At 37.3% G+C, this 12,524-nt stretch overlaps 1 protein-coding gene across 3 annotated transcripts in view; it reads left to right on the top strand.

Annotated features, from left to right (window-relative positions):
- Nucleotides 1–12,524, top strand: part of l(3)80Fg (dnaJ homolog subfamily C member 16 l(3)80Fg) — a 326,699-nt gene that overhangs the window by 143,198 nt on the left and 170,977 nt on the right. For all 3 annotated transcript variants that reach the window (XM_090394766.1, XM_090394767.1, XM_090394769.1), the window contains one exon: nucleotides 8,562–8,730. In XM_090394766.1, coding sequence (XP_090250892.1) covers nucleotides 8,562–8,730 — 169 coding nt within the window. The remainder of the gene's footprint in view (nucleotides 1–8,561; nucleotides 8,731–12,524) is intronic.

Here is a 12,524-nt window from a genome sequence, read left to right as displayed (position 1 = left end):
TTTATAGTAATAAACCAAGTGGGAATAATTTTCAACAAGTTCAAAGCTAATTTGCTCTATGGCATTCTAGTCAATGTAGAAAGAGAAGAGAGGAAGTTGTTGCTGGGCTCTTATAGATCACAGTCATCTTACACATTCTTATTTACTGAGGGTTGGTGACCCACCTGTGTGTGAAAAATGTAACACACCTCCTACTATTTGTCATATTCTGGTGGAGTTCCAGTTTACATGAGAGGGGAATGACATTTTTACCTATCTAGCCAAGATATATACACTCAAGCAGATGTTATCGGACTCAGACAGGTTGCTTGATGTTTTTAATATTTACAAAGAATTAATTTGTACAAACACATTTAAATGTAATTTTATTTACCGTATTTTCCAGTGTATAAGATGCTCCTATGTATAAGACGCACCCAAGAAATTTAATACAATTTTCTGGAAAAAACCTAAACTTTAAAGTATGATTTAAAAAAAAAAATAGGTAATTTTTAATAGTAAACTGACCTTTCAGAAACCTGCAAAACCCATGTCACTGTCATCTGACTCTTCTCTATCATCCTTAATTTCTTATAATATAGAAATAATTTTGTCTTCATGTTTTTTTGGCATTTTTTGACTGATTTTTGTTTTTGTATGCATACAAAGTCCACTGCATTTCATGAAATGGTCACACCATGACACACCACCTTTTAAATCTTCAATGTTACACTCACAGGTTACTTTGACTGCATGTGTACAAATAATATTTGTTGAAATGGCAATGCCATTTTGCTGATTTTCTTGCACCCATTTCAAAACTTCGGTCTCTAGTTCTGGCCACTTCGCAATTTTCCACGTTCCGCGTGCTTTTCTTTACACAAATTGTACAAATCTCCTTCTGACCATGCCAAGTTCTAATCATTTTTTCTGTAGGCGGAGGTCCAAAATGTCTTTCAGCTTTCCTATTCCCGTGTTCCTCCGCATATTTTACAACCTGCAATTTGTAACTTGAAGTATATGAATGTCGCCTGTTTTTTTCCATCACTAAAATCTACGGGGAAATATCAAACTGAACACAAAATATCTCGGTATGTCAACTCAATACTGATAAACATCAGTAACTGATTACTCGGATAAGATATTATGAAACTTGAATAGGGGCTCTCCGTTCTTAGCCAGTGATGCGCTAGAAGTCACGTGAAGGTCACGCATCAATTTGATTGCACTATTAACCGCCTACAAAGATCTTGGAACATAGAAGGGAGTGCGTATGACTTTGAAAAAAGGAAACAATCTTTATCTTCATTATATAAGACGCACCCCATTTTTAAGATGAATTTTTATGGTAAAAAAGTGCGTCTTATACACCGGAAAATACGGTGTATGTAGATACTGCACTGCTTAACTTAATTTTTTTACATACATATTATTGACCAGTTTATCTTTGACTGTTTATTACCTTTGATCTTGTGTATTGCTGTAATTTTATTTATATGTAGAAGCTGGATTTGCTTAACTTATTTTTTGTAGATGCATATTATTTATTAATTTATCTTTGGCTATTTATATATTTCTGTAACCTTTTCTGTGGTCCATGAGTTAATAAATCATAAACCAACCAGTCACATAAGTTTATCTTATATTGTTACATTTCCATATTTAGTTTGTCTTTTTCAATAAAATAGTCTCAAAGAATCTAAAGAGTTGAATACAGGCATGCACGACTTATGGACATTTTTGAATTGCCTCTTACCCCAACTTCACTTACTTCAGAGTTACAGCTCTTTAGTGCCATGATGCTACAACATGAAAGGTTTACTATTGTCAGTATGCCATCAGACATGGTTTGTATCATGTGATTGTGTGAATATGAGCTTAAAGGCCTAACTTCTAAAATTCTCTCCAAAGCTTTCTGTCTTTTCAAAACTGACATGGCTCTTGTGGAAAAGCTGGATCTGGATTTTGAAAGAAGTTTGAAAGTAAATACTAAGATTGTTCCAAAATTTTCTCTGGCATTCAAAATTTTCTCCAAAGCTTGGTCTTTTTGCAGCTGCCATGGCTCTTGTGAGAAAGCATGATCTGGATTTTGTAAATGTAAATGCCAATATTGTAAGGGATTATGCCTGTTATTTGGGAATCTACAGAGAAAAGAAAAGACAATCTAGCTCACTTACAACCATCAACAGGTCGAAAACAACCAGCACCATCAACATGTGCTGAAATCTATCGCTATCATTAACATTATCCCAATCTCATCAAATGTAGAAGATAAATACAGATATGACAATTCTATGCCTGACCAACAACAGATGGCATTGCAGCATACAAACTTAAGTAAACCAATTTTCATACGATTAGTTTTTTTTTTATTTCAGACATAACTGCATGGTCTTCAAACTTCAATACAGAGCTTTTGACTTATGGATATTTTTGAGTTATAGTACCCCTCTGGAACTGAATGTGACTTAACTTTGGGTTATTACTGTATCTCCAATTTTGATATCAGATTTAATTCTACTTTCTTTCATAATGTAGTACATGTAGAACGTGGAGATAGCCTGCACTCTTGTGTTCCATCTGGTCATCAGACTTTCTTGTACCTTCTTGAGTTCTAACTGCACGGTTAGGATTTAAGTATAGGCTATATGTTGCTTTTTTACAATGTCCTATTTCCACCATACAATTGTAGTGTTATGATGAACTTTTCTCTTGATACCATGTCTTTTTTTCCATATCCTCATTGTAGCAGGCTTCCTTGCTGAGTCGATAGCATATCTATTCTGCAACCAACAAGCTGTTAGTTGGAATTCCCACACCAGGCATAGAAGTTTGTATTTTAAGGGGTACATAAATTTCATCACCCTGTGTGAGATCATCCCCTCCTCCACTTATTTGAAGGCCTGAAATGTAAAAAATTAAATGAAATGAAAAAAAAGTTCCATGTTTAACCTCTAAAACAGGGTTTTCTAATTGTCTAGGCCTTAGATAACCTCATAGTACAAACTAATGTATTATAGGTCTACAACCTTTTGTGTGGGTGTGTGGAGATTCATATTAAAAGTAAATAAATAAACACACACACACACACACGCCACATACATTCTCATGTATTTGTCATAAATTAAAATCATTTGCTAACAACCTCTGTTTGACTTGAACCCAGCTTGCTCTTCCTCTCCTACACAATTTTTCTTAGCTGCTACTTAACTATTTCCAGCCTGGTTAGCTGAATTGTTAATTTACCCCCTCTCCAACTAGCAGGTTTGAGGTTTGAATTTGTGGATGTTTAGGATTATCTTTAAGTGAGAGATGAAATTCATTGCCTGCTATAAGACAACTGCTCTGCTTATTGGAGACTTGAAGTGATTTTGAAAAGTTCCCTGTTTGGTCTCTAAAGTAAGATTTCTGTATTATGTAAAATATATATATATATATATATATATATATATATATATATATACATACATACATACATAAACATACAAATCCACCCAGGGTACTATAGGTTTACAACTTGTCATGGGTGGGAGTCATATTGAACGGAAAAAAAAAAAAAGAAGTGCTTACATATATATCACCTCTTACACTCAATAGGAGTATTATTATTACGTGACACCTCCAGGGAGTCCAAACACTCATCAAGGGAGGGCATCTACTCTTCAATTCTCTCTCTCTTTCTCCACCTTTCAATCCACCAACGACAATGAACTGCAACTACACCAACACCATCTACTACCCATCACAACCACTAGTATTTTCACAGACAATCACAAACATCCATGGTGGGATTCGAACCCGCAGCCTTTTGGCTGGGGAGCAGATATGCTAAACACTCAGCCATCCAGATATTTTTCTAAATTACATGTTGCTTTCTAGCTTAATTTAATTTTGTAACCTAATAGATAATAATAATAACAAGACTCTAGCTTTGATGTAATAAGGTTCTTTTTTTTTTTTTTAACACCAGAGCCAGGCCGATAGTTATAATGGTTGACCAGTAACTTGAGCATACCATGCAGCTTGTAGTGCAGCTGGTTTCTTTGTATATATGGAATACTCTGGATGATGACCTTAATGCGAAGGTCGAAACATCAAGTTGTTATTTTTTTTGTAATTTTCACATTCAGTTTTGTTTTTCTTTTTTTACTATGAGAGGTTTACTGTAATCATTCAGAATTCCATCTTTTGAGTCCTGCATTATGCAGTGTAACCACTGTAAAACTTTTATATCTCCATATTTGAGTCATTTTGACTTATCCTTGTGGTTGGTTGGTTGGTTGGTTGAAATTATGGCCAAAGCAGCTATGAGACCAGTGTATTGTGTCTGTAAATTTTATGCATTTTTCTGGCCAGCTTGTTGAGAAAAACTTCCAAGTTTCTAGTAGGAAAAGCCCTACTATATCTACATGAGACTAGTTTAATCTTCAGTTTAAAACCAGATACTACAGAATGAAGCTGGACAATTCCTTACTTCACATAATATACATCTGTTATATTATGTGTAGACTGATCTCCCCCCCTTTTTCCCTCCTTTCTTTTCTTCTTGCTCCATCCACCTCCACTGCTATTAGTGTATTCGAGAGCTAGGGAGTGAAACTTTCCTGTTTTGCTGTTTCATCTCATCTTATGTGGAAAGGGCCTCTGCAGCCCTACCACTTTCTTCTTCTAGTGACTTCACTCCAAAATGCTAATATGGTTGTGCCTTATAACACATCTTATGCTGCATTGGTTGTCTTGCAGAATAATCAGAGCTGTGTTCAGGACTTAGGCAGAGGGTTCTGTTCGAGAAGTATATTGCAGTCTCCATCAAAAGTCAGGGATATTGTGAATGAGCAACACAGAAGGTATAAGATTAATCTTAGAAGGAAATTTTACATAGGCCCATGGAATGTTTGGGGATCTACAGATGATACTCTTGAGATTGTCTGTAAAGAGATGGATAGGTATAAAATTGACATCCTGGGAATTACAGAAACCAGATGAAATGGAGAAGGTCACATCAAAAGACAGGATGGTAAGCTAGTTATTTACTCAAGTGGTGACTCAAAACATAATGGGGTAGCTGTGATACTGAAAACCTCTCAGGCAAGAAGCCTTCTTGGTTTTAACCCCATTAATGATAGGATACTTTCTATTAGACTTAAGGCTCAGCCTACCAATATCTCAATCATGGATAGGCCCGAAGAAGAGAGTGAGGAATTCTGCGAAACTTAAAAACTGTTTTGGACTGCCTTCCAAGGAGAGACTTACTTTACGTCTTAGGGGACTTAAATGCAAAAGTGGGAAAGAGTATGAGAGTTAGGCCAGAGTGTGGCATGTTTGGTCCGGGTGTGCGTAACACCCATAGTGAAAGACTGTTGGAATTTGGCCATGCTAACAGATTAGTTATTACCAATACCTGCTTCCAGAAACATACACGATGGACCTATACTTGAATATCTAACATTGATAAGTCAAGACACCAGATTGATTACATTCTGGCTCTCCAACAGTGGAAGACAAGCATCTCTGATGTGCATACTTGTCCTGGAGTATAGACCATCAGCTAGTAAGAGCTAAAGTAAGACTAAGACTCTGAAAACTTCCAGGTCAGGCACATTCCACTTGATTGGATGTTCGAGTAATTCCTAGTGAATTCACAGAAGAAACATCAACTCGGTTGGATGATTTTTTGGAGACCAATGAGGAGAACTCACCAGAAATGCTTTTGGAAGGAGTCAAGCTGATAATACAGGATACAACGAAGACGTATCTCGGCCCAATAAGAAGACCAAGATACCCATGGATATAAGATTCAACATGGGAACTAATCAGAAGAAGGTGGTTGGAAAAACAAAGAGACACAAGTACTGAAGAATATAAGAGATTATATGGAGAAGTCAGAAGAACCATCAAGCAGGACAAGGAAAAGTTCTATACTAATAAATGTGAAGAGATAGAGTTCCAGATGAGGAGGCACAATTATAAAAGGATGTTTTATTTAGTTCATGACTTAAAGCCCAAATTGAATGTCATCAAAGACAGGAATGGAGCATTACTAACAAAAGAGTTGGAAATCAAACTTCACCAGGAAAATTTTGATTTGGAACCTCCTCTACTTAGGCATGAAGTTGAAAGAGCAGTTAAGCAGCAATAAGGCTCCAGGTGCAGATTAAATTGCAACAGAGTTAATTAAGGCCACAGGGGATGGAGGGATAAGAGTGTTTCATGTTACAATGATATGGGAGACAGGATCATGGCCTTGAGACTGGAAGAAGTCTGTTTTCATACCACTACATAAGAAAGGTGATTTGAAGGTGTGCAAGAATTGTAGAACTATTAGTTTAATATCTCATGCAAGCAAAATTTCATTGAAGATCATACTAAATAGGATTGAGATGCCCAAGGAACAAGCAGGTTTTGGAAAAGCTAAGGGCACCAGAGATCAGATCCTTTGCCTTAGACACATCATAGAAAATATAAAGAATTCAGACTCCCCTCTGGTAATGTGTTTCTTAGACTATTCTAAAGTTTTTGACTGTATTGAGCATGTGAAACTGTGGGAAGTAATGAATGAATGAAAAGAATGGGTTTTCCTCAACACACTATCAGGTTGATAGCCAACTTGTACAGGTAGCAAGAAGCCACAGTAGGAACAGGTGTTGGATTGACTGACTGGCTTCAAGCTGGAAAAGGAGTTAGGCAAGGATGTTTACTTTCTCCTCACTTGTTTAGTTTATATGCATAGGACATCATGCAGGAAGCATTGGATAAGCTCAAGACAGGAATTAGGATAGGAGGTAGATTAATCAATAATCTGAGGTATGCTGATGATACAGTACTCCTCTGTAATGACAAAGAAGAATTAGGAGAAATTCTTGACAAAGTTAACAAGATCAGTAAGAACAGAGGACTTCAGCTCAATCCTATCATGACAAAGATTATGTTTCTGAAAGGAAATACTGACAGGGAAGCTTCTGAGAAACAAGTGTACATTACTGGAGAAAGAATTGAAGTCAGCAAGTTTGAGTTCCTAGGATCCATTATTAATGTGAAGAATTGCTGTTCAGGAGACGTCACAACAAGATTAAGAATGGCTAAAACATCAATCAGAGAGTTGTCTAAAATCTGGAAGGATGGATTTATCTCCATGGGAACAAAGTTGAGGAGTTTGGATGAAGTTGTTTTTTCAACAGCAATTTATGGATCTGAGACTTGGAACCTAAAGAAGTCAGATAAGAAAAGGACAGTTGCTTTTGAGATGTGGTGTTACAGAAGGCTGTTGAGGATATCATATACTGAAAGGCATACAAATGAATGGGTGTTAGAAAAGATCAGTAAAACTTTACAGCTCCTTAAGGATATTGATAGAAGAAAGTTAAAATATTTTGGACGCATTTGGATGGAAAGGGAGGGGCTTCTGAGAACAGTAATAGAAGATAAAGTTCCTGGAAAAAAAAGAGGAATGGATAGACCATCGATGAGATGGATGGGTGTGCGTGTGTGTCGAATGACTGATCTTCAGAGAGTTGAGGACGCAATAAAAGCAAACAATTGGACTACATGGTAAATCCTGGCATGGCACATCACCAATCATAGAAGTGACCATATGACATCTGCAGATGCCCAGTGAACATATAGATATAACTGATCTTTAGATTAAAACTAGACACTACAGAATGCGCATTCTTTAGCTGCACTTCTCCTATGAGAAATTGAAAAAATTATGCAATGTTATGTGAACTTCTCTAGTTACACAGAAATAACAATAGTCTTCAGTGCTTCCTTCAAGTGAGCAAGGCTAATAAAATTATGATATGTGTAATAAACAAGTTGAGGTATCCGATTTGTAAAGTGAGGAAAATACATCATCCCCTTTAATAACCAAAATCTTGATATAACAGCAAGACATACTTTAAAGAAATTTTACTGTTCATTGAAAAGATTTCTTTATTTAAAAACACTAATATTGGAGCAAATCAAATTTCAGCAACAGTAATGCAAATCCTCTATCCCAGGCACAATCTGATGAAAGAAAATTAAATTCTCTTCTCATCTGCTATGAAAGTCTGTACTTATGTCCACCAAGATCATTTAACCAGCCTTAGAGAGATGGCTAGAGGATAAGTGCAAAAGAAAGTAGGCAGTCCGAGGCAGTAGATCTAGAAAAGCCCAATCACCCAGCACTAGCCATCTGGTTTTCCAAAAGTAAATGAGACAAACTGTTGGAAAAGAAAGTGAAAATGGTCTACTGACTACAAAGTGAATATAAAGTGAGCCATATTGTACCGATTTTACTAACCACCTCAAATTTTTCTTTGGCTCTCTTTTGCTCCCTTCACCACAAATGTAAACTCTTCTAAGCCTACAAAAAACATCCTCCTCACTTCCTTACTACCTCAGGTAAAAAAAAAAAAAAAAAATACAAAGATACTGACAAGTACTTTGCACTCCAAAAATGCTAGTTTAATTAAGGATTTAATTTATTTTTTGACACTGATGTGTGAATTAACATTGTCAGATATAATGTGAAAGGTTTGCTATTTTTATCATAAACATTTTATGAATTTTATTTATTTATTTATTTTTTCATTCATCAGGTTTATGTTTCTCTACCAAGAAAAGCAGACAGAGTTTGTGAAAGCATTGTCATCCAGTGAGGGTACCCCTTCAAATCCTGTCCTTCATGTGGTGCTACTATGGCATAAAGAACATGATAGAGTAAGATATCAGTGGTTAGATTCTGTATGGAATATTGAGGAAGAAAAGGTTTGTTATTAGTTAATTATCTAGTTATTTTAAAAGTATAATCCATCAGATAATGTTTGTGGGCTATCTACCCATTTATGTGCCAAAGTATGTTTTTTTTTTAAGTTACTCCCACTCCAAAAATTTATAAACCTGTAGTATTAATTCTGTGGGTAGGAAAAGGATTTGTTATTAATTTATAAATATAGTATTTTTATATATTATTTATTTATTTTTTACATAATCCAAAAATCATTTTCCAGAGACAAAGCATAGGACATTTTTCAAGTGGTCTCACACTGTGCAAAAATTCATTTCCAACCAACATTCATGCCCATTGGGCCATGAATGTGATTGGAGATGAATGCAGGTTCAAACCTATTGGGGTTTGAACCCTGAACACACACACAGTGCTTGCAAAGAAGTCAGTGGGCACCACCATAGTGTGAGGAACAAACTGGTAGGATTGCTGCAGTCATTGCGTTGAAAGGAGGTCCATCTTATTAAGGTGTACTCTCATCGATAGCAGTGGATGGAATTTTGGATCATTCTTCCTGTATGCAAATAATGAGGTTCTGGATGGTTGTGTGTGTGTGGGGGGGGAGATGTCCCTTTATCTCACCCAGTGCTCCAGTTAATCCCACAAATGTTCAGTAGGATTGAAAACAGAGCTCTGTGGTGGCCAGTCAAGTGTGGCAGTCCTGAAAGAGACAATGGTCAGTTCCATAGAAACACCACATAGTAGGAAGCAATGCATTGCTCAGAATGTTCAAGTACCTCTTGGAGTTCAGTTGTCATGGCACCACACACAGAGGTCCAAGGCCAAACCAGGAAAAACAAGACCATACTATCACACTGCCACCTCTGAATTTCATAGTTTTGGTTACGCATTCTGGTAAAAGACATTTGTTATACCCACACCCATCCATCTACTTGGTAGATGCGTAGCGTGATTCACTGTTCAATAATGTAGCTTTTCAAGCTTCCACATCCCACTGTACATACCTTTTGCTCCACTGAAGATGACACTGCATGTTAGTTCTGTTAATGTGGAGCTTGCATATTGCAATCCTACCATGAAAACCTATGGTGTGAGTCTTGATTCTGAATGTTTTTATGCAGATTTGTGTTCCAGTTGATGTCTGTCATTCTGCATTCAATGTGTCGGCTGACAAATGGCAGTTTTTGCATATTATCCTTTGTAGCACCCCTATGGTCATGTTTAGTGAGTGTGTGAGTAGTGCAGGGAATCAATTTGCAGTTGATTCCCTGCACTTCCATTTCAATGTGGTATCATTGATTGTTGACCTGGGACGGCCCAATTTGTCAATGATTTGCAAACAGATAGGCTTGTAATATGGCATTCTATCACGACATCTCTTTCAAACTCCTCCATTAGTTCCCTTCTCACACCACTTCACCCAGACTCAGTTGCACTGATTTTTTTTTTTTTTTTTTTTAATATCGAGTCCATACACGAGAGGTTGATTGATAACCTATAGTATATTAGTACCATATATGGATAGTGGGTTAAGAAAGGAGAAACTTGTTTACATTTGATTTAAAAGCATGTATATTGTATTCTTTAGGAAATACATCAGGGAGAAGACTGTTGCACACTAGTACAGCAGTTGCAGGGATGAAGGAGGAGGAAAATAAACTTGTTCTGTGGGTTTCAAGATGTACTGTGAAAGAATGTTGGGTGGCAGCTGTATGTGTTCCAATGGGCTTAGTACTGAGTGGGGGAATTATTGATGCTATTTCAGATGAACATTTGCTGTCGAAATATAGAATACACAAGTTGCAGAGACCAAACACTGTGTGAAAGAGAGGGGAGTGAGTTGGTAAGAGATGGGTCATTTATCAATCTAATCGCTTTCCTTTGTATTGAGTCAAGCATTCTGAGGGATCTTTTAAGAACCTGACTCCAAATGCGTGAGCAGTATTCAATAGCTGAGTGGATTTGTGATTTGCATAAGGTTTTTTTATTTGTGATTTGCAAATTATTTGCATAATGCCTTGAGCGAAAGAGAAATCCTAGTTTTTTGGAAGCTGAGGATGCAATGGTTATGAGATGTTTATGCCAGGAGAGGGTTTCATGTCAGGGTAATTCCAATAAAATAAATCTCATCTTGTCTGGAAATTTGAGTGTTGTCAAAAATAATAATACTGGAGGAAAATGGTTCTTTTTTTGTGAGAAATAAGACAGAACTAGCATTGAAATTGACAAGGTTATTGGAACCTCGTTGGAAGATGGTTTGGAAATCGGAATTGAGGGCAGTAGTGGTTGATGTTCTGTATGTTGAGGTGAGTTGTTATGTAGAGTAAGATTTAATAAATGAAAGGGAGCAGTGCAATGTGTTGTCATCTACAAAACTTTGTATAGAGAACCCCAGCATTAGTTGGCTGGTGAGAGAATAAGGAACTGTCTATCATCACACATAGTGTGCATCCAAACAGAAAGCTGGCAATCCAACTTCAGAAATCCTGAGACAGTTCAAATGGTGGGAGTTTGCTTAGCAAGCGTTTGTGCCAGACTCGGCCAAAAGCTTTGGAGATATCAAGTGCAACCACTTGAGATCCACCAAATTTCTCCATGGCATTTGTCCAGATATGGGTGATATATGAGAGTAGATCTCCTGTTGATCAGCAGTGACAGAACCCATACTGATGGTTGCTTAATACTGGGTGCCTTCAAGGTGGTGAATTGGAATTGATGGTTTTCTCCATCACTTTAGATAGGACTGAGGTTGAGTGAGATAGAGCAGTAGCTAGATGGCTGTGATTTGTCACCCTTCTTGGGAATGGGTATAAACTCCACTGGTATCTGTCCCAGGCTGTGGGATAGATACCAGTGGAGTAAGAGAGTATGTACAAGCGGCATAGGATAGGAGTCAGTTCTGGTGCACAAACCTTCAGGTCAATTGGAGGAATGCCCTTGGGGCCAGGAGACTTTTTTTTTTTTGTGTGTGTGTGTCTAATTTAGACAATTTAGATAAAGGACTTGGGAGCATCGTATTCCTCCAAATAATAATACTGCTACAAACACGTGACCTGTTACATGGCACGATACACTTTGCCCATGGGGGAGATCCATTGAATTCTTTCCAAGCAGTGAATATATCTATTTTTACATAACTTTCACCCACAAAAGATCGTAAGCCTGTTGTACATTACATATGTGAAATTCAATCAATTGGAAATAGACCACTATGCTCTATAGCAGTAAATCAATTTAGAAGAGAAAGACTTTTTTAGAATCTGTAGCTACTTTCAAAAATCGGCCTAATTTGCATAAATGTGGTTTGTCAAATGAGAAGGAAGAGTTGACTGTACTCTCATCAGCACAGCTCTAAATTTAAAGTCAGTGAGAGTAGTAAGGGGAGGATTAGCTGTGTTCTCCTACCAGGATCTTGGCTGACTAGCCATCAGTCATGCTTGTAGCATGTGTTAAGCCTGGGATAGATTTCTGTGGTGGGTTGGCAACCTACAATGCAGTCAAAAACCCTGATGGAACTGACATAGATGGCAGTGACAATATTTTGGTGACGTCCGGAGGGCCATACTCAGTAAGTCTTAGTATCATGCCTCCACGTGAACCCCCCCCCCTTTTTTTTTTTTAGCAGAAAGCTATAAAATGCATCCCCCAAGACGTTATGTGGCCAGCGTGGGAGATTAGACCACAACCACTCCACTATAATACCAAGAAGAAAAAAGAAAGGCTGTAAAGCCCATGGCTAAAATGGGCAAACACTGGATGTGACTTAATTTCCCCAACTATGTGACTACTCTGATCGAAACCATTTATGGAGGCC

Source organism: Typopeltis vanoorti, chromosome 6 (genome assembly GCF_054136105.1).
Source record: "Typopeltis vanoorti isolate ZY-2024b chromosome 6, IOZ_Tvanoo_1.0, whole genome shotgun sequence".
NCBI lineage: Eukaryota > Metazoa > Arthropoda > Arachnida > Uropygi > Thelyphonidae > Typopeltis > Typopeltis vanoorti.
This window is presented reverse-complemented; position numbering and strand designations above follow the sequence as displayed.